The 24,782-nt window shown below is 35.4% G+C and overlaps 1 protein-coding gene across 2 annotated transcripts in view; it reads right to left on the reverse strand.

The window, feature by feature from the left end:
• LOC132552468 (calcium homeostasis endoplasmic reticulum protein-like) overlaps positions 1-24,782 on the reverse strand; it is an 83,577-nt gene that overhangs the window by 13,370 nt on the left and 45,425 nt on the right. For both annotated transcript variants that reach the window (XM_060216640.1, XM_060216639.1), the window contains exon 9: positions 24,638-24,688. In XM_060216640.1, coding sequence (XP_060072623.1) covers positions 24,638-24,688 — 51 coding nt within the window. The remainder of the gene's footprint in view (positions 1-24,637; positions 24,689-24,782) is intronic.

The raw sequence follows: 24,782 nt of genomic DNA on the forward strand, positions 1-24,782 counted from the left end.
TGACCTTGGATTTATCAAGCAGTTATATACTTGAAGCCAACACATGTGCATCTCAACAAAATTGACTAAAAATGAGGTTTTCATTGATGACATCAAATATGACTGTAAATGATTTCTGTAATAGTGACCTTGACCTTTGTCTGACTTTAACTATTAAGTATTATATACATTGTTGTTAATTAGTTTCCTTCCTCCATGTAACTACTGGCTGACACAAATCCAATCAATAAACTTTCCTTCAATGTTATAAAAGTTAAGATCACAAACATTTGTTAAGAATTTCCATTGACGTCATCGTTGCTTGTCTGAGTTCTAAAAACTCGGAAGTATCATCTGAAAACATCATGCACATGCAAAAAGTTCGAGAACTTATCTCTACAACATACATTAAATCAAGCTGTGTAGTATTTTTGCACCCTGCTGGTGATGATATGTATTACACAAAGCCCAGCCATAAACAAAACAAACAAGAGGAGTTAGATTTATCACATTCATAAAGGATTTTAATCTCACTTACAAGCTGGTAACCTCAGAATCTGTATTAAGACACCAGTATATTACCTAGGTACTAAACAAACCATGAAATGTTTATTTCCTAACTAGGACATTTCATGTGTTTGCTAACTACTGTTTACTGTATAAAAACAGCCAGTGTGATAAAAGTCTGATGCTTCACTCTGAAAAGAAACATGTACTTCCAGCTACCCATCAATTTACTGAAATTTCTAGTAATAATAAATTAATAATGTTTATATGATACATTCTGTTTACACCTTTTTAGCTAAGCCATTATTCAACTCCCTAACAAACAAATATTTTATACACGATATACGAACTCCAAATCTGAATTTAAACCAAAAGAAGATAACAACTTTTTATTTTAAATGAAAAATCCAAAGTCACATGTTGTCCAAAGCTAGCATTTTTCTGTTATATATAAAACTGAAGCTTGAGTGCTCTGAAGCTGTTGTATCACTGTATCAAAACACTGATTTTGTAAAAGATTTAAATGTAATGAGAGTTAGTAATAACAGTTTATGAAACAGATGTTATCACAACTGGTGTTATATAAGGTACTTGTTTTGTATTACAAAATTAAACACATCTGTGAGGATCGCCCACCTATATCATGTCACCTTGGAAACGGAATTATTAATCCTCACACAAACATTCAAGTTCTCATATTTAATGCTCGTCACTAATATGAAACCATATCACAAAATCTGATAATGTAAATGAAAGTGAAGAAGCCATATTTGAAAATAATAAATTCAACCTAAGCTAGAAATATGAATCTCAAATATCAATAAAACTTGTTATATAAATCTAAATTTGATGTGATATGTGATATCAGAATCTGAAAATACTCCGGGGAAAGTAACAGGGTGTCATCATCTCAATTTACCTGGCTGTATATCTTAAATCTTCATCAGAGTAAACATTGTGTCGAAGTAGCTGGTCCAGCACTGATTTTACTGTTAGACCATCACATGTGTGAGCTGGTCAGTTTTGTCAAATGGTCAAACTTTTAAGTAATTTTCAGAAGATTATAAACTTATCATTGATTCCATACAAACAATTATTAGATAAATAAAAGTAAAGTTGAAGTATTAACTGTCATATGTCAAATATCATTGCAGCAGAATGCACAGTATACCAAAGCTTATACTTCAGCCATAAATAGCTCCAGTAAGTTTTTCTAAAGTTAATGCTGACAAACGTCATTGTTAGATAATCATTCATGAATCAGTCAAGTATATGTGGAATAAAAAAAAAATTAGGAGAAATGGTGGTGACAAAGTCATAATTCTTTATTGTTTACAACTGTCAAAATCTATCTTTTTAGCTGGTTGTGTGACTGCTCACACAATCAGCCAGACAGATGTCAACATGGTACATCAGGCAGATGTTATATAAACCCATCAGGCAAAAGAGTTTAAAGAAACTCCACAATGATGTTTCTTATTATCACTGAACACTACAACGCAGTTCCTGTGGCAGTCACCATGTGCCTGGCACATAATATGTCTGGAACTGCGTAGATTGAGACTACATTCCAAACATTCCAGCTACATCTTCCCATGGCACGGTAACCTACACATCAGGGACATGGCCAAAATAAAGAGATTCATCCTGTTGGCTCATATCAATACAGCAATAACCATGATGCATATGTAGGATAATAACCAACGTTACTGGGGGTTCAGATCTCTTTTGATAAATCAAAGGTCAGATCTGAACAAATGAACAACAATGCTAAGTCAATGGGTGTAACCATGGACAGGAGGGTCACATCTCAACACAGACAACAATGTCAAGTCAATGGTCGTAACCATGGATAGGAGGGTCAGATCTCAACACACAGGCCACAATGTCAAGTCAATGGTTGTAACCATGGATAGGAGGGTCAGATCTCAACACACAGGCAACAATGTCAAGTCAATGGTTGTAACCATGGATAGGAGGGTCAGATCTCAACACACAGGCAACAATGCTAAGTCAATGGTTGTAACCATGGATAGGAGGATCAGATCTCAACACAGGCAACAATGTCAAGTCAATGGTTGTAACCATAGATAGGAGGGTCAGATCTCAACACACAGGCAACAATGTCAAGTCAATGGTTGTAACCATGGATAGGAGGGTCAGATCTCAACACACAGGCAACAATGTCAAGTCAATGGTTGTAACCATGGATAGGAGGGTCAGATCTCAACACACAGGCAACAATGTCAAGTCAATGGTTGTAACCATGGATAGGAGGGTCAGATCTCAACACACAGGCAACAATGTCAAGTCAATGGTTGTAACCATAGATAGGAGGGTCAGATCTCAACACACAGGCAACAATGTCAAGTCAATGGTTGTAACCATGGATAGGAGGGTCAGATCTCAACACACAGGCAACAATGTCAAGTCAATGGTTGTAACCATGGATAGGAGGGTCAGATCTCAACACACAGGCAACAATGTCAAGTCAATGGTTGTAACCATGGATAGGAGGGTCAGATCTCAACACACAGGCAACAATGTCAAGTCAATGGTTGTAACCATGGATAGGAGGGTCAGATCTCAACACACAGGCAACAATGTCAAGTCAATGGTTGTAACCATGGATAGGAGGGTCAGATCTCAACACACAGGCAACAATGTCAAGTCAATGGTTGTAACCATGGATAGGAGGGTCAGATCTCAACACACAGGCAACAATGTCAAGTCAATGGTTGTAACCATAGATAGGAGGGTCAGATCTCAACACACAGGCAACAATGTCAAGTCAATGGTTGTAACCATGGATAGGAGGGTCAGATCTCAACACACAGGCAACAATGTCAAGTCAATGGTTGTAACCATGGATAGGATCAGATCAACACACAGGCAACAATGTCAAGTCAATGGTTGTAACCATGGATAGGAGGGTCAGATCTCAACACACAGGCAACAATGTCAAGTCAATGGTTGTAACCATGGATAGGAGGTCAGATATCAACACACAGGCAACAATGTCAAGTCAATGGTTGTAACCATGGATAGGAGGGTCAACAACACACAGGCAACAATGTCAAGTCAATGGTTGTAACCATGGATAGGAGGGTCAGATCTCAACACACAGGCAACAATGTCAAGTCAATGGTTGTAACCATGGATAGGAGGGTCAGATCTCAACACACAGGCAACAATGTCAAGTCAATGGTTGTAACCATGGATAGGAGGGTCAGATCTCAACACACAGGCAACAATGTCAAGTCAATGGTTGTAACCATGGATAGGAGGGTCAGATCTCAACACACAGGCAACAATGTCAAGTCAATGGTTGTAACCATGGATACACACAGGCAACAATGTCAAGTCAATGGTTGTAACCATGGATAGGCCACAAGGGTCAGATCTCAACACACAGGCAACAATGTCAAGTCAATGGTTGTAACCATGGATAGGAGGGTCAGATCTCAACACACAGGGATAACCATGGATAGGAGGGTCAGATCTCAACACACAGCAACAATGTCAACAATGGTCAGATCTCAACACACAGGCAACAAAGTCAATGGTTGTAACCATGGATAGGAGGGTCAGATCTCAACACACAGGCAACAATGTCAAGTCAATGGTTGTAACCATAGATAGGAGGGTCAGATCTCAACACACAGGCAACAATGTCAAGTCAATGGTTGTCAGATCTCAACACACACCATGTAACCAGATAGGATGGGTGACCATGGATAGGAGGGTCAGATCTCAACACACACAGGCAACAATGTCAAGTCAATGGTTGTAACCATGGATAGTCAGATCTCAACACACAGGCAACAATGGTCATCTCAACACACAGGCAACAATGTCAAGTCAATGGTTGTAACCATGGATAGGAGGGTCAGATCTCAACACACAGGCAACAATGTCAAGTCAATGGTTGTAACCATAGATAGGAGGGTCAGATCTCAACACACAGGCAACAATGTCAAGTCAATGGTTGTAACCATAGATAGGAGGGTCAGATCTCAACACACAGGCAACAATGTCAAGTCAATGGTTGTAACCATGGATAGGAGGGTCAGATCTCAACACACAGGCAACAATATCAAGTCAATGGTTGTAACCATGGATAGGAGGGTCAGATCTCAACACACAGGCAACAATGTCAAGTCAATGGTTGTAACCATGGATAGGAGGATCAAATCTCAACACACAGGCAACAATGCTAAGTCAATGGGTGTAACCATGGATAGGAGGGTCAGATCTCAACACACAGGCAACAATGCTAAGTCAATGGGTGTAACCATGGATAGGAGGGTCAGATCTCAACACACAGGCAACAATGCTAAGTCAATGGGTGTAACCATAGATAGGAGGATCAGATCTCAACACAGGCAACAATGTCAAGTCAATGGTTGTAACCATGGTTTGGAAGATCAGTTTTTTTTTTTTTTTATTTAATACTGTGAATAACCAAGTAAATTTACAAAGTTAATCAGGGTTTTAGTTGTCAATTTTATATACCTGTAAAACTTAAAATGTTATATTTCTAAATTTTCAACTTTCTCCAATTATTGTTTCACACAAATTCCAGATTTTCCACAGGATTATGACTTCATTACGAAGGTTTATCACATAGTCACCATGTTATTCAGAAAATGACTTCAATAAACTAATGTCACACACTGACAGATTACATCATTACAATCCAATGGAAATTGTAGATAAAGAGTCATATATAAAACATAGGAAATAATGACTTCTATAATATTTGCCAAAATCCATTTATCATTTGTATTGTGACAAAGTGTCAAGCATTTCGTGTTTGTTTCCATTTCATCTATGATTTATAAATCCCATCACAATCTTATTTAGATCACCAGCTAAAACTGAAGAATTCTGAAGTTTGTTTTATCACAACGCATATTTTCATAAACTCATTTCAGTGTACATTTAACTGCCATTTAAGATATGCTGGATTATCAACAGATGAAATTTGATATTGAAATTGGTCAATAATGGGATTTTGGAAAAGAAAGATATTAAGAACATCTGGGTGCTAATTTCAAGCATTTGCTATTATCTAGTACCTATCTATCATAGTACCATTATACTTATACATATAGGTGTATTCAGGTAGTTTCAGAAATTGCTGCAATGCACACACATCAATGTAAATAACAACAAAAGAAAACAGATGTTATTTTAAGACACAAACTGTTCCTACAGCCTTTTTTTCCCCAAAGCTAGTACAGATGATGTACAATGAATGTCAAATCATTCCTAACATACATGCACTCAAGCATATGGTACACACCCTCCAATTCTGAACAGTGACAAAGGAATAACAGTCCAGTCCACATGGACAAAAATCCAGAAAACAAAGACGGAGAGCTGTCTGTGTTCCTGACCTGCCCGGCATTATAAACAAACATCATTTATATTCCATTTGTAAGATACTATCCCTTATGAAAGATTTCAAGCTTACAGATTTTATTTGGGAAATGAAAGCTATTACCAAACAAACAAGGTCATAAACCTGACAGTAAAGACACAATATGTTTTCATGTATAAACCTATTGCACTAGCCAACATATTGAAGCTTTTGGTATTTTTTCTTACTACTGAGCTGCTCCTGTTCATGTACAAGATACGTTTAAGCACTGGCAGAATTCCCAGTCAGTGTAACAGAAGTTTGTTGTTTACTGAAAATGAATGATTGCATGTGCATCACCTGATACTACACCATCACTATAGTTACCACAACAAAAATTCAGCAAAAAGAACACAATGCAAACCTGGAATAGCAGTGATACATGTATGTTGGTTTAATATAATTCATATTACTCTCAATCAAAAAGGAAGATTTACAAATGTTAAGAATTTAAGAATATTCTTAGAACCTAAAACTGACAGAACTGGCCCTACAGAACAATTTAACAAGTCTGGAATATCCTTTTAAAAATAAGAAAAATTCCATTGCATTCTTTTCTAATTTTGGAATTCAGTTTATTTTTAAAAAAAGTCACATGTCTTTTGGTTATTGCAAACAAGTTTTGTCTGAACAGTTTTTGCCTTTTGGAGAATTTCAGTGGAACATATCTCTTACCATGCAAATATTTTAAACACCAAAAAACAACCACTACACAGTCAAAGCAAGAAACTGTCAAAAGACATGGTTATATGATAATGTATGACCAGATAATAATGCTACTGATCATTGATCATTTCTAATGTTGGAATACTAATGATTATGCAATGATTCATTTAAAGAATAATATTCCTTTTTACATTGGGCGGTTGGGGTAGGAGGGGGATTATATCATTGTTGCTTTACATCCTATTGACTGCCAGTGTCACACTGGCCTTGAACCAACAATCCAGAGGTATAAGGCTAGTGACAAAGATGGCCAGATGCCTCAATCATTGGGCCACCACAGCCCCTTCCTGTTACATATACACAAGTGTAACAGAGTGCAACATCAATATTTATCATATAAGTGATTCATTACTTCATGATAATTTCCTTTCCCTGAACTGTTCTTTGTAAGGAAGACATCTTTTGTAAATAATAAATGGAGATATATTCACAATAACATCCTGTAATATTTTTTTACTTTCTGATTGTTTTTGTATGAAAATCAATTAATATGAAAGGCAATAACATGCTTATGTTTTCAAACACAAGATGATGATCAATGATTGCGTCAAACAAATCAAAATATAACAAAAAATTTTGATTGTGTCACTGCTGAAAAATTATTATAACATTAAATAAGAAAAGATGCAGACATTTACTGCAAGCTCTGATTTCACATGTACAAACTTCAAAGAGGAGGAGTTGTATGTCATTTTTGCCTGGAGTCAGCACACTGTTGTTTCTTTCCAGTTACATTAGCATCACATTCCCAAAAACAAGACAGGTCATGAGAAGGTTAAAAATGTTTGTTTTATATAATCAAAATTTCCTAACGACGTAATAAAAGATCTGTCACATGGTACATCTGTTTGTCACTTACGTATATGTTGTACATGACGTGATTTATTGGGAAACACCCACTTTGACAAAAACAGAATTACACCTACTGGTAGTACAAGTCTCAACTGTACCTGTCTCAGGATAAAATATAAATGTATACAATAACTTGTCACACAGAATGAAACAAAACAGATTTATGTGTAATTAAAAATCCTCCTTTTAATGTTTTAGTAGACATCTTTTTTCAAATTAACTACGTAAATGTATTTGTTTTAAATGATTATGTTTAACTTGACTATGAGTAATTAGATGTCAGCGTATGTGTAAGTTGTCAAATGTGAGGGTAAGAAGTAGTCAGTGTGAGGGTAAGTTATAAATATTTTGGTAAGTTATCAGTGTGTTGATAAGTTGTCAGTGTGTAGGGTTGTCGACAGTGTGGGCAATAAGTTGTTTGTATGTGAATGAATGGTTTGTCAGTTTGGGCAGTAAGTTGTCTGTGTGTGGTCAATCAGTTGTCAGTATGTGGGCAAGGTATCTGTATATAGTCATGAAGTCATTGTGGTAGTAAAATTTCAGTTTGTCAATTGTCAGTGTGTTCTAAAACTGTCTATGTATTGATAAGATGTTATTGTATGGGTGGGTAATTATTTATGATGTGAATAATGTCTCTCATAAGTCTGCATTGTGGATAATGTCTCTCATATGTCTGTATTGTGGATAATGTCTCTCATAAATCTGCATTGTGGATAATGTCTCTCATAAGTCTACATTGTGGATAATGTCTCTCATAAGTCTTTATTGTGGATAATGTCTCTCATAAATCTGTATTGTGGATAATGTCTCTCATAAGTCTGTATTGTGGATAATGTCTCTCATAAGTCTGCATTGTGGATAATGTCTCTCACTTGTCTTTATTGTGGATAATGTCTCTCATAAGTCTGCATTGTGGATAATGTCTCTCATAAGTCTGCATTGTGGATAATGTCTCTCACTTGTCTTTATTGTGGATAATGTCTCTCATAAATCTGTATTGTGGATAATGTCTCTCATAAGTCTTTATTGTGGATAATGTCTCTCATAAATCTGTATTGTGGATAATGTCTCTCATATGTCTGTATTGTGGATAATGTCTCTCACATGTCTTTATTGTGGATAATGTCTCTCATAAACCTGTATTGTGGATAATGTCACTCATAAACCTGTATTGTGGATAATGTCGCTCATATGTCTGTATTGTGGATAATGTCTCTCATAAACCTGTATTGTAGATGTCGCTCATATGTCTGTATTGTGGATAATGTCGCTCATATGTCTGTATTGTGGATAATGTCTCTCATATGTCTGTATTATGGATAATGTCTCTCATAAGTCTGTATTATGGATAATGTCTCTCATATGTCTGTATTGTGGATAATGTCTCTCATAAACCTATATTGTGGATAATGTCTCTCATAAACCTCTATTGTGGATAATGTCTCTCATAAACCTGTATTTTGGATAATGTGTCTCACATGTCTTTATTGTGAATAATGTCTCTAATAAGCCTTTATTGTGGATTATAAATGGCTGTCACAAGTCGAGTTGATAACAGATTTTCCATTTTAGTATTACTGCTTAAGTTTTACTTATCAGCATTTCATCTTGTAGTTTTTAATACCTTAATCATTTCAGCCTGATAGCAGTCCAAAGATAGTAACATGAGTTACCAATATCAAACTGATAAAACATGATGCTAGTTGACGTCCCTGACTGTAGGCCAATATACCCAGTGCTCTCAGGATGACAAAAAGTGGTCTCTTCTAGAAGTGTGAGCAGTGGGGGTAAGGAAATGGGGGCTACAGGGTGTGACGTACAGGTGTGGGGGAGCATGTGCAGACAGGTGACAGCATAAGGTTGTGCAGTAAGGTGTGGGAGTGAGGAAGTGGGGGTGTGATAATGTGCAGTTAGTATGTGGGTGTCTGGTTATGCATTGGGAAGCAGTAATCATAGTAAGCATACATAGATAGATGTCCAGTCCAAGACATATAGCTTTTGTATTCTGTCAAGGATTGACAGTTGTGGTCAATAGTACCTGTTAATGATCAGATCTGTTAACTTTGTACTTTTTTTATACATATTGGTTTCCTGGGCATGATTAACCCACCTAGTAGTGATCTATTATGCCAATGTACTATGTAGCTCAATATTACAACAGGTTTACAGGTACAATCACCACATCTGAGTCACATACACTGAAATGACCATCTATATTATGGTCATTTGATGGTCAAGCACAGAACTCTACATCTATTTTCATTGTTATGACAGAACCACAGAGTATACTATAAACCTGTCATTGCTGTTTATCATACAAGTCAACAACTCTTATGAGAAATTACTTCTTTTTAGTTGAATTGAGACAAGGTCACTGATTACCATGACTTGCATATCTTTGTATGAATATTTTCACAGCATCCAAAATTACAAAATGTAGTATCAATCCACATCATCAGCTTTTAACCAATATCATCTGATTCCTACAGGTTGACTAACCTATACCACTTGATTCCTACAGGTTGTAACCTATACCACTTGATTCCTACAGGTTGACTAAATAAGTACCACTTGATTCCTACAGGTTGTAACCTATACCACTTGATTCCTACAGGTTGGCTAACCTATACCACTTGATTCCTTCAGGTTGTAACCTATACCACTTGATTCCTACAGGTTGACTAAATAAGTACCACTTGATTCCTACAGGTTGACTAAATAAGTACCACTTGATTCCTACAGGTTGTAACCTATACCACTTGATTCCTACAGGTTGTAACCTATACCACTTGATTCCTACAGGTTGGCTAACCTATACCACCTGATTCCTACAGGTTGACTAAATAAGTACCACTTGATTCCTACAGGTTGACTAAATAAGTACCACTTGATTCCTACAGGTTGTAACCTATACCACTTGATTCCTACAGGTTGTAACCTATACCAATTGATTCCTACAGGTTGACTAAATAAGTACCAATTGATTCCTACAGGTTGTAACCTATACCAGTTGATTCCTACAGGTTGGCTAACCTATACCAATTGATTCCTACAGGTTGGCTTACAATTGATTCCTACAGGTTGGCTAACCTATACCAGTTGATTCCTACAGGTTGTAACCTATACCAATTGATTCCTACAGGTTGGCTAACAATTGATTCCTACAGGTTGGCTAACCTATACCAATTGATTCCTACAGGTTGGCTAACCTATACCAATTGATTCCTACAGGTTGGCTAACCTATACCAATTGATTCCTACAGGTTGGCTAACCTATACCAATTGATTCCTACAGGTTGGCTAACCATTATCAGCTGATTTTCAGGTCTAACATCTTCAGTTCCTTCAGCAGAAATGTACTGACTTGAGTCCAATCTCCATATTGCTATAACTATTATCAGATGATTTTTAGGTTTACTGGTTTGAGACAGCTATCATCTCGCTAACCACAGTAATGTTTGTGTAGGGAGGGTGACACTCTTTGGTTAGAATAACTTTCAAGAACCATTCTAAGGTGGCTAACCTCTCATACTAATGTATAATTGTGTCGGGTAAATGCCCATATTTCTCGACCATATATATCAAAAGTTTATAAGGCTAGAGGTATATAAACTTTCTTGCTGTGTAGAGGTCACTGATCTTGTGTTTGTGTCAACATAATATCCACCCTGTACCCTTGGAAGAGAAGTCAATGCTCAAGACAGAATTGGAATGTGAAAATGAGAGGGTCTTAATTGTTTTAAGAGTCTAAGAAATTCTAGTGTTGTAATGCACTCTTAATTTATTTCATGGAATTACTTTGCTGGATTTATTGCCTTGTTGACAGTCAGGGTCATTTTTAAGTGGAGTTTCCATGCAGCAACTGGCGGCTTCCTCCCTGAACAACATATGAACTCCTATGCATGTCATTTAGAGCAATTGGGGAAAAGTGTCTTGTGCATGCTAGGACACAATCAAGTCAGCACAGACTAGTCTACTTCTCAGTTGCCTCATGAGAAACACAAACCACCCTAGATAGGGATCAAGTGTTGAACCTGAAGCTATTTATTGCAGTACCAGACAAATCAGATCAGAACTTTACACAACTTAAAGCAAAGAGTAACCTAATTTGTGACCAGGGTGTCTGTGTAGTTAAAATAACTTGAACATCTAGAACACTAGGAATCAGCAAACTGATGGTGTTGATCAAACAACAGTGTAAGGTTACTAATCAGTATGATATCAGGAACACATATCACATTGCTAGGTGGTCACACTGTAATGACTACATCACTTCCTAGTTCATGCCCTCCCTGACCATCATCAACCTGTAATTTGATTGGCCAAGGGATGTTTGGTCAATATCTACATATTAGAGATGTAAGGAGATTGCTTTATGAAATAAACACTTCAGGCTAATAACATGGTACCTAAGTCATCGATAACTTTACCGGGTTGGTTGTCCTCCTCTCAGTATACAGATCAGAGTAACTGAAGCAACACTCCTTAAAAGGTCACCTTTGGCTGATCACCTAGCCAGGTGTCAGAATAACCATCTAATACTGTCAGATCACTTCGCTAGCACCACAGTTAAGTAAATTCTGCTATGGTCACTCAATAATTTGTCTTCTTTTTCTATTATTCATGTACCCAGCATATCATCAAACAAGACATTGGTATATAAAAATGAAACCCTACTGTATTTATCAGCAATACCTGGAAATAATCTCAATTACCAAACAATGTTATTTTCACATCTTGCACTTTAAGTATTCCTTCCACTGTGTGTTAAATATCCTGCAATAAGTCAACTCTCCACTTTGAGTTAGAGATTCTACCAAAGTCCTACCTGTAATAATCTCAACCTCCTATTCTGAGTTTAAGAAATCCTGCTATAAGCATACCCATACTTTGAGATATAGATCCCATAATAAGTCTATCCCCTACCTTGAGCTAGATACTACTAAGAGACCACTCTGAGTTACTGATCCTGGTAAAATCCTAACCCTACTTTGAGGTAGATATTCTAGAAATAATATGGCAATATGGCTACCCCTACTTAGATTAAGAAATCATTAAATAAGCCCACTCTAATTACCAGCTAGAGATTCAGTAATAAGTGCATCCCTACTTTAAGTAATAGACCCTTTACAAAGCCAATTCATATTAGGGGAAATCTTAGGGTTTTCAAGAAATGAAATTTCAGACAGCCCATTTGGTCAGAATTCAAAACTGGGATAGGGTTGAAATACATGACACACATGACACAAATTTTCAATATATTTTCTTGATGGGGAATTTGCTCATATTCACAAGGGAAAGCATACCACCTGGAGAATACTACCCCTATTTGGTTATCAAACTTGTCCAGATTATTCCCTAGTATCATAGCAACTATTGATCTACAAATGATCTTTACATATACATGTCTTATCTTAAGCCAGCACCCCATCGGTCAGGTGATTATGTTGAAATTATGTAATGGAGATTAAAAGTTTGGACTTAAATTGAAAACTACTCCAGGACATAGCCTCACCAGTGCCAACCAAGTATGATCTCATAGCATTAAGTAGATACACTCAAGATACCCGAGGGGTATAACCAGGTACGTCGACTCAGTCTGGACACGTAAGGACGTACAAATACCCTTGTGACATGTTAACCGCTAGTGATGGATCACATCTCTGCCAACTCGCATAATTAAACAGAAATGTAGACGTCATTTCCCATCAGACAATTTGATTGGCTAACAGCTGAAATTGATAATACTATAAGGAAGCTTTGGTCCTTATATAGTAAATAAAATATATCGATGTCTATTACACGCTGCAGGCTCCAACCATAAGATACACTGCCTGTTTTTAACATTTTGTAAGTAACATCATATAATTGATTGTGGACATCCATCATTTTCTCCAGTAAACTATAACACATGATCATCACATGATGAATTTTTCACAAAGCTACCAGGAACACACAAGAGTACAGATTTCTCCTAAACCTAACACGAAGCCACTAGGAACACACTAGAGGACAGATCTCACCTTCTAAACATAACACAAAGCCACTAGGAACACACTAGAGGACAGATCTCTCCTTCTAAACATAACACAAAGTCACTAGGAACACACTAGAGGACAGATCTCCAATTCTAAACATAACACAAAACCACTAGGAACACACAAGAGGACAGATCTCACCTTCTAAACATAACACAAAGCCACTAGGAACACACTAGAGGACAGATCTCTCCTTCTAAACATAACACAAAGTCACTAGGAACACACTAGAGGACAGATCTCCAATTCTAAACATAACACAAAACCACTAGGAACACACAAGAGGACAGATCTCACCTTCTAAACATCACACGAGGCCACTAGGAACACACTAGAGGACAGATCTCACCTTCTAAACATAACACAAAGCCACTAGGAACACACAAGAGGACAGATCTCACCTTCTAAACATAACACAAAGCCACTAGGAACACACTAGGAACACACTAGAGGATCTCACCTTCTAAACATAACATAGGAACACACCCCTTCTAAACACTAGGAACAACACAAAGGAACACAACAGATCTCTCCTTCTAAACACTCTCTCCTTCTAAACATACTAGGAACACACAAAGATCTCACCTTCTAAACATAACATAAAGCCACTAGGAACACACAAGAGGACAGATCTCTCCTTCTAAACATAACACAAAGCCACTAGGAACACACTAGAGGACAGATCTCTCCTTCTAAACATAACACAAAGCCACTAGGAACACACTAGAGGACAGATCTCTCCTTCTAAACATAACACAAAGTCACTAGGCCACTAGGAAAACACAAAACCACTAGGAACACACAAGAGGACAGATCTCACCTTCTAAACGTAACACAAAGTCACTAGGAACACACTAGAGGACAGATCTCGCCTTCTAAACATAACACAAAGTCACTAGGAACACACTAGAGGACAGATCTCTCCTTCTAAACATAACACAAAGTCACTAGGAACACACTAGAGGACAGATCTCTCCTTCTAAACATAACACAAAGTCACTAGGAACACACTAGAGGACAGATCTCTCCTTCTAAACATAACACAAAGTCACTAGGAACACACTAGAGGACAGATCTCTCCTTCTAAACATAACACAAAGTCACTAGGAACACACTAGAGGACAGATCTCACCTTCTAAACATAACACAAAGCCACTAGGAACACACTAGAGGACAGATCTCTCCTTCTAAACATAATACGAAGCCACTAGGAACACACTAGAGGACAGATCTCCCCTTCTAAACATAACACAAAGTCACTAGGAACACACTAGAGGACAGATCTCTCCTTCTAAACATAACACAAAGCCACTAGGAACACACTAGAGGACAGATCTCCCCTTCTAAACATAAAGTTTTAAAGTAATTAAACAGGATGATATTTATTCTTACTCCACATTCAACAATAGCATAGAAAAAGATTAATAATGTAACACAGTTGTAAGGTACCATTGGCATAGAGGTTAAATAAAGTGTCATTAAAATCTAGATCTGTCATATAACAATATCTACCAGTATCAGGAATTAGGTGGAGTTTAGAAATAAAAATCATACAAAATTATCATTGATTATGACCGTTTTTCTTTTCCTTGCATTGAAGGGCACGATTAAGAAAATATTATTTCCCAGAGTGATGTCAGGAAATAATTAGTTAGGTTACATAACTTATAGCTAAAGGATTCCCAGAAGTAACGATTGATTCCAACTATATCTAATCCCCATTCTCTCTTTCATGTTACTCCACACTTAACTTATAATCTAGGTGCTTCTTTTCCTACCTTTTCTCATCTATGAAATGCCAGTAGGTCATAACAGCATGTATGTAAAACCTGCTAAATAAATCATTACTCCCAGAAACACATGGAAAATGTTGGTCAGTCACCTAAATCACAGAATTTTATACGCATTTTTAAATTTTTAATTATGAAATTTTAATCAACTAGTTTTATGTCAATAATGCATAAATATGTAAAAAGTGAATTTTATGATGTAAAAATTTCTTTTTCTTCAAATAGTAACCTGCAGGATTTTGTTTTATAAAAAATTTAGAAGGAAGTGTGTAGTAAACATCTAAAACAGGAAAGAGTGCATTTGAGAATGATAACAACAGGAACTGAACCTGTGTTAACACGGATTTAATTGTAATAGTCTTGTAACAATCTGTAGCAAAAAGTTAAGGAATTTCAGGTAAACAAATGTTCATTGGTACAAACAAGTTTTGTTTGTGGATGATTATCACAAGATCACCTGAAGGTCACTATGACACAGGTACACATGTTGTAATTGACAGTAGTTCTCATCCACCAAGATATGTCACCTAAATTCTTCTCAGAAATGAAATCAAAATGTAAAGTGACATACCATAGGTATGTAAACAAAAGCTCCAGGAATATATTTATATGAATAATACAGTTGCTATTTTCTTCAAGAAATACCTTTTTGTAAAAGTGTTATCATACCGTATAACTCAATCTCTTTTTTTTTAGATATATTCAAAGATTTTTTTTTCTTAGCTAAGAGTAATTTTTGACAAAACAAAGAAGTTATATTGTCTACATGAAAAGTTTGCTTTATTTTTCAACACAACGTTATAGTTTTGATTTAATAATGAGAGTTCTATCTCTTAGATTTGGTAGACATTTACCACCTATATTTCCTGCTGACCTCCCTGTAATCCCTGGCTTTGGTACCTACTGGTGACTCTCAACTGAGTTCAACAAGAGATCCAACTTTGTCAGTCAAGGCCAAGATCATTATTTATAGATGAAATTAAATATACATGATGCATAATTTGTTAATTTGCTGACGTTTGATGTCATATGGTAATGTTGTTGACATTACAACACCAGGAAGGTTTGGGGGTGGGGGGGGGGGAAATCTGATGCACCTGAGAATAAGACTTAAAACAGAATTTGTTACAATATGTTACTGGAATTAAACAATATGTTCTTTGATTAGACAAGGAACAGAACATGTGACCATCAGAAAAAAATGAAAATTCAACAATTTTTATGTTATATTATTTACAAGAATATCAAAGAAGGTGTTGTCAATTCAATGCAGAAATTCAGAAATTTTGATCATAGAAAACAATGGAAAAAAACTATTTCTACTGAAAACCGACAAACACTGGACAACAACAAATTTGGTTCTGTGTATTACAGAACATCCACAAATAAAATTTTCTTCTTTCAATAAGTGACTTAGGCGGGAAAAAACTCGCCAAAGCATCTGCAAGTCTATGACTGCCTAGGAATGCTTAATTGTTTCGAGTGGTTTCCACATGTGCGTAGTTGTATTGCGAAATGTGACAGGTGGAAAATGGGTGAAGCAATGTTCTTTTATCACCAATAGTAGTTCATTTTTCAGTGATGATGTTGATGTATTGTTATGTTCATATGCAGTTTTCAAAAATATTAGAATCTTTTTTTCTCTCTTAATTTATACGTTAACATGTAAAGTAAGGCATTAATGTATTTCTAATAAAAATGAAATATGCATGTCTCCTCCCTAACACTTAAGAACTTTACTTTTATCATTTGATTCCTGCAATGTTAATAATATTTTTCATTAGAACTATCAACAAAATAGAGTTTGGATGATCATAAATGGTTTTAAGTCATCTATTTTTGTTTGCAAAAATAGCACATGCCAAATATAGCATCAGTAAAACCATGACAATGGGTACATCATGATAATAAACAGTTAACCAGTGCAATAAATCTCAATATAATCATATCAACCCTCAAATTAACACAGGAGTTTACAGAAACATTCAACAAGTAAATCACAGTACTGTAGAAAATCATTTAAAATTTTGAAACTTGCTATAAAGAATGATATAACAGATTGTCATTGTACCATAACCATAATAATTAGTTGCCAGAATTTCATTTAATCATTGAAATTTTATTTTTTTCATCACTAATTGTTTAATCAATGCATATAATTAGAATACCAAAAACCTTAATATTTGATTGCTCATTCACAAAAAACATTATTTATAAAAATTTGAATTCAGAACTGAATCACAATATTTCCAAAGCCCATATCATATAACCAGAAACATTATTAATTGTATTATGCCTATGACTAGTTACAGCAAAATTCAAACTTACATTTTCTGCATTCATGCTCATCCCAAACTTATCTCTCATACTTTTTTTAATTACTTTAAATAACTAATAGGAACACTTGACTAACAGTTATTTTCTAAATAAGCTATGATATATCAGAAACATTTAAAGACTTATGGTGCAGTCTTTTCAAAATCAGACTACCAATATACAATTGACTACCGGTTTCTGAGGAAAGTGGGCATGGTGTCTTACTTGACGGTGTGGTCTAGTTGTCACTCATCAGAAGTATGTATCTTTCTCACATATCCAGTTTGAGCCCAAAAATTTCATGTTTTCTAATTAAAAATCATTTAAAAACAACAATCCATTTCGTGTTTTATTGACATGAACAAAAATTAACCACAAGATCCTAATACTCACAGTAATTGATTTTATTATACTTTTAAAGACAAACTTAAATGAACTGGTCAATTTACCGTCAAATATGTATTGATATAATAATTTCTGATGCAGTCTTGGTTGTGTTTTGATTGTACTAATTCTGATAATTCTCTGTAAATGTTTTGTGTCAGTCTTGCAAATTATGCAGTAGTGATATAGTGTTTCCCCCTCCGCCCATATTAATTGTCAGTCTTATAAATTTTTTAATAGAGGTGGTTTTAAAATGCTTTGTTTTATCACTTACTATTTGTGGAGCAATTCATCAGGTCGGCTTAATTAATTTTTCATACAGGGATCACGTGAAACACTTGTGCCAGGAACAAGACACCTGACAGCAATACAGTTGTCTCAAGGCCGTAAACATCCTAGAAACTTGCATATATAATGAGTAACACTTTCACAAGGCAAAGTGTCATATATACTTTATCACCCAGGTAAAATCATATTCCTATTAGTTGTTCAGTGTCAGATGAATATGACCTAGGTGGTTAATAGGTACAAGACCTCACAAATCTTGTCCTAAAATTAGTCAAAGCTTCAAATTTTCACCTAGATCTGATACTTATCATCACTTAACAAAGCAAAGTTATTTTTACTCTATTTTGTAAAGTTATTCATTCAACAAAAATAGGACTAAATGAGGTTATTCTATTTAAAAGACAACCTTTCAAATTTGAAAATTTAAAAATCAAAAAGGCCAAAAATAAGGAACATATCAATAGTAATTAATGGCAGGCAGATTTACAAGGTGTCTGACAGAAAAAGTATTTAGGTGAAAAGAAGGAGGTCTTAATAGGTATAATCAAGGCAATATATATAGGTATAGCACCAGTGTCACATATTTTCATCCCCAACTATAACAGTATCCAATGTCATATTAATAATCTATATTTGACATATAGCTATCACTTCAGGTCGTTATCTTTTGTTTTCGGAAATAGTTGTCTGAAGTAAGGATCTAAGAAACACAGGTAAAACTTAATGCCTCTAAGTTTATCAGTTCACATTACAATGTAGCCGATGAAAATTGTGAGGAAGAGGTAATATTTATCAGCAATAGAATGCATTTCATAAGTCAACCGTCCCTCATATAGTATCTGGTAGGCTTACATAGTTTTCAGATTGTACGAAAGATACACAGGAAAGTAGCACCTTTCAATAAATTTAGATTTAGACATAGCAGAGTTATATAATGAATAAATCTGCATCATACACTGTTTAGTCCTTCTAGGACTTGTCACTGATTCTAAAGGCCTAAATTTCGAAACTCAGACGGAGAATGAGGAAAAGGAAAACAGATGTCAAAATCTACATGAGGAAGTGCATTAGTTAGATTTAATGTATTTTGTAATGTTGATGTATTGGTATCTGATAAGTTCATAAGGACATAACGATCATGTACAATCTAAACTGTGCCATTATTTAAATGCATCACAGCATGGCATGTTACGTCTTAAGGCATTTCCTCCAAATTTCCTATTGTTAATGGACTGAAGTGTAACATATTTTGATTGACACATAAAGAAAACAGACTGAGACTTTCTTCATTCCATTGTTTTTTCAATTTTGAACAACACATCAAACAGAAGACAATAAAAAAGTCAAATCAGATGACAAACTGCTTTCATCTTGTTTTTAAGAAATTTAATAAAACTACTGATTCATTCTTATATGTTGTTCACAATATCTAATCTAATTACTGCAAATTATGAGACAGAAGCCGACAAAGTACAAATTAGTACCCTAAATTTATACGGAAATCATTCTCCTAGAATGTCATTGCAGTTGAATCAAAGGCCTATTCTAAGAGTAATCAATGTTTTTTACAAAATGACTTGGTTGGAAAAGAATTTGATGAAACTAAGATACTAAAAACTACTTAATGATTCAAAATTGTACAAGAAATCCTTTTATCTACTGGTAAAATAAGCCTTAGTTAGACACATTTATCTAGAACATACTCTCTTATAAACCATAGACATCTAACTTATTATACACACAGGAGCAATTGTAATGTCAAGATTATGTAATTCACTTTCTCCTGTTTTAAAGTGCAGCAATTTGATGGATGCTTTCTGTCAGTGCAGTATTTTAATAGTCTGTTCAGGTAGACAGAGCTCCTTCAGCAGGGTTCACAATTATGCTAATTTCTAATCAGGTCTGTCTCATAGTCAGTTCTGTTTTAATTCACAACATGTTTCAGCAGTCAGACCTCAAATTCTATAAAATGATAAAAATCAAAATAGTGAGAGCAAAAAACAGGTTTGCTTTTATCATAAACCATTTTCGACCAATCAGGACAGTACTTTTTTTGCACTGCCTTCAAACTTACAGATTATTTGATCACATGCAGAGGAAGCAAAGGCTGATTTTGATGGGTTTGTTCATACATCTTAACAATAAATAAACTAAAACATTTTCAGCACTACATAATTGATCAAATTCATTAGGGAATGATGCTAAACTTAACAGTTACAAATCTGTCAAGTTTTTGAGTGAAGTACCATTTCTTCATTCTAGATACCGCAAGATCATATATAACAAACAAGCTAATATACCAACATAATTTTACTTATGTTTTTTTTTTCTTGTTTCACCAAGGCACTCTACTGCAAAGAGGTGATCAGCCTTGATTTTGAAGAAATGACACATACAAGAAGGCAAAATGTTTTCTTTATCAGTGACAAAAATAACTTTGAATAGTAGTTCCTCCTACATGGAAAAAACTCCACAAGCTAAAAGTTTTCCAATCAAAGGTCTTCAAAAATATAACAAAGTACATAGATATTTTTGTGTAATTAATAATAATAAAGGAATATTGACACATTACAAATTCTAAACTCAAATTCAAAATTGACAAATCAAGGGCAACATAAAGTACCAGGAGAATACTCCAGGGTACTCCAGGGTAACACCTGGTATTCTGAGTCACTGATGGTACTGGTTACATCATAGCAGATTGTTGATGTTTATTGAAAAGGAACATTGTAACAATAGATATATACCATTATAAAGATATGAAAGAAACATTTAACACCATGCTATATAATATCTGATTTCAATCCATCATTTACACTGTTGTCAACAGCGACTGTATCCAACTACAAGTATCTATATTTATAGTGATGTAACATGTTTATCACTAACTTCTCCTAGAATACACGGAATTAGTGACGACAGACATCTTGGTTCTTTGTACAACGTGGACGTAACATCATGTGATCGTCCATCAATGCAGAAACCTTGCCCCAAGCACTCTGTCACATATAACATCCAGTCTAACAACTTGAAGAGATGGGACACCAGCATACAAACAAAGAGATAAGTGGACAACAAAACAACCATAACTAGGACTCCCGAGAGTAATAAAGAGAGGTCAAGGAGCATTGCCAGTGGGAGGGACAGCGTTAACACATACTGGACAACTGTCTCCTGACATGGTCCTCACAGTGTCAAAACAACATAAAAATGTGCTTAAACTATCACCGAAGTAATCTTCCGAACTACTACAAAAAGATCTGGGACTGCCACAAGGTACACCTAAATCAGCTGGGACTCCTACTCTGGAAAGCATCGTCCACTTAATGATGTAAAAATCATAACCACTTCATAATAAATTAAGAACGGCTTTCAGATATAAAAAAAAACAACAAGAAAAGCTTATAATTGTAGAAACAGGTGAACAGAAGGGATAAAAAAATCAAAAACTTGGTATGATATTATACTAGATAACCAAGAATGACAAAGAAACGGATCCATGGAGTCTACAATATGAAGTACACGGAAGTACCTGTCACATAAAGTGCCAGATTTAGGCATTCTGGACACTACCAGCATACACACCCACTAGATGAAATGACTTATAGTGGTATTCCAAATAAACAAATTGTCTACAGGTAAGATATCCCTACATACTACCATCAATATTAGGAAATTCATGGGGAAAAAAAAACTTGGACAGGTCATGATTTAATTTTTATATTATGGTAGAAACTGATATCCATGATGACATGAACACCACAAAAAACATGTCAGTTTGATTTTACCCAGCTGTAGATTTTCCATGTGAAATGTGATTGAGACTTTGATCTTCATTATTTCTGTCTATCATTACAGTACTTGTAAGTTCAGGAACTGCCCTGCAATGTCCCAACACAAGCCTTAGCATGACATTTGCATCTGTTAGCTTACAAGTAATAGACTTTGTTCTGGCACTGTTCTCAACACCCACTGCTCGGAGATCTATTTATGACATCACATAGTTTGACTTACAGTGAAAACACCTTCAGCGTCAAAATTTGATTGGTCCAAAGGAAAACCAATATCAGGGTTTTACAGACTTTCCTCATAAATGTAAATATGATTTACATACAAGCTTTAAGATAGTGCAAATAAAATATGGAATAATTGAACGTCTTACTTCAATATTTGGTATAGGCCTGACAAACTGAATTACAAAGCTTGTTTAATAAACTCCTAACACTACTGCTAATAAGGTAAGATCCTCACTTACAGCTTGTTTAATGTGCAAGAATTCAAAAACAAAATGAACCAAACTTGTCTATCATTAAAAAATTGTAAACTTCAGCAGACCCATCCCAAGCTAAGCGATCCACAGCAAATATGAGTTTGTTAACTGTGATCTGGAGTCCATCAGACTGATGTCTGGTATTAATCTCAAGGTGATCTGCTCTCCAGTAATACCCCAAGGCTTCACTTCAAACATCCAGTCCATTTATATATCTTGGACAACATCTGGCTTAACACTCACTTCTTATCTAACACTATATATGGCTTTCCGATAATTTCTGATTTTATCTTCAACTTTTCATGTAGATTTCTGTGTCAGGTTAAAATAATGCACATCACGACATGAGATCACAATTTTCACCTTGTATATATGAAGGTCAAGGTCACCCTCAAATAAACTTTGAATATAATTATTCATGACATTCACAATACCTGTAGGTAAAGTGTCTGTAACTTCTACAATACCTGTAGGTAAAGAACCTGTAACTACTACAATACCTGTAGGTAAAGAACCTGTAACTTCTACAATACCTGTAGGTAAAGTGTCTGTAACTTCTACAATACCTGTAGGTAAAGTGCCTGTAACTTCTACAATACCTGTAGGTAAAGAGTCTGTAACTACTACAATACCTGTAGGTAAAGAACCTGTAACTACTACAATACCTGTAGGTAAAGTGTCTGTAACTTCTACAATACCTGTGGGTAAAGAACCTGTAACTAACTACTACAATACCTGTAGGGAAAGAACCTGTAACTTCTACAATACCTGTAGGTAAAGTGTCTGTAACTTCTACAATACCTGTAGGTAAAGTGCCTGTAACTTCTACAATACCTGTAGGTAAAGAGTCTGTAACTACTACAATACCTGTAGGTAAAGTGCCTGTAACTTCTACAATACCTGTAGGTAAAGTGCCTGTAACGTCTACAATACCTGTAGGTGAAGTGTCTGTAACTTCTACAATACCTGTAGGTAAAGTGCCTGTAACTTCTACAATACCTGTAGGTAAAGAGTCTGTAACTACTACAATACCTGTAGGTAAAGAACCTGTAACTACTACAATACCTGTAGGTGAAGTGTCAGTAACTTCTACAATACCTGTAGGTAAAGTGCCTGTAACTTCTACAATACCTGTAGGTAAAGAGTCTGTAACTTCTACAAAACCTGTAAGTAAGTGCCTGTAACTTCTACAATACCTGTAGGTAAAGTGCCTGTAACTTCTACAAAACCTGTAGGTGAAGTGTCAGTAACTTCTACAATACCTGTAGGTAAAGTGCCTGTAACTTCTACAATACCTGTAGGTAAAGAGTCTGTAACTTCTACAAAACCTGTAAGTAAGTGCCTGTAACTTCTACAATACCTGTAGGTAAAGTGCCTGTAACTTCTACAATACCTGTAGGTAAAGAGTCTGTAACTTCTACAAAACCTGTAAGTAAGTGCCTGTAACTTCTACAATACCTGTAGGTAAAGAACCTGTAACTACTACAATACCTGTAGGTAAAGTGCCTGTAACTTCTACAATACCTGTAGGTGAAGTGTCAGTAACTTCTACAATACCTGTAGGTAAAGTGCCTGTAACTTCTACAATACCTGTAGGTAAAGAGTCTGTAACTTCTACAAAACCTGTAAGTAAGTGCCTGTAACTTCTACAATACCTGTTGGTAAAGTGCCTGTAACTTCTACAAAACCTGTAGGTAAAGTGTCTGTAACTTCTACAAAACCTGTAGGTAAAGTACCTGTAACTTCTACAATACCTGTAGGTAAAGTGTCTGTAACTTCTACAATACCTGTAGGTAAAGTACCTGTAACTTCTACAATACCTGTAGGTAAAGAGTCTGTAACTTCTACAATACCTGTAGGTAAAGAACCTGTATCTTCTACAAAACATGTAGGTAAAGAACCTGTAACTACTACAATACCTGTAGGTAAAGTATCTGTAACTTCTACATTGTGTCTGTGATAGAAGCAAAGTCTACAAGTAAGTTGTACTCTAAATTGGTCATGCAATTCTGGGAGAAAAATATGGGTATTAAATGATGAATACAGTTTATATGTCACTTACCTCCAGGGTTTCTGTATCAAAGTACTTGTTTTGTTGCCATAAGTTTAGTAACTGCAAACATAAAAAAAATAAAATATTTGTTAATTTGAATTTCAATTCTTATTACTGTTGTGGAATAAAGCAATATCTATCAGAGATTCTCAAT

Source organism: Ylistrum balloti, unplaced genomic scaffold (assembly GCF_031769215.1).
Source record: "Ylistrum balloti isolate Yb309-2 unplaced genomic scaffold, AGI_CSIRO_Ybal_v1 Utg370248, whole genome shotgun sequence".
Taxonomy (NCBI): domain Eukaryota; kingdom Metazoa; phylum Mollusca; class Bivalvia; order Pectinida; family Pectinidae; genus Ylistrum; species Ylistrum balloti.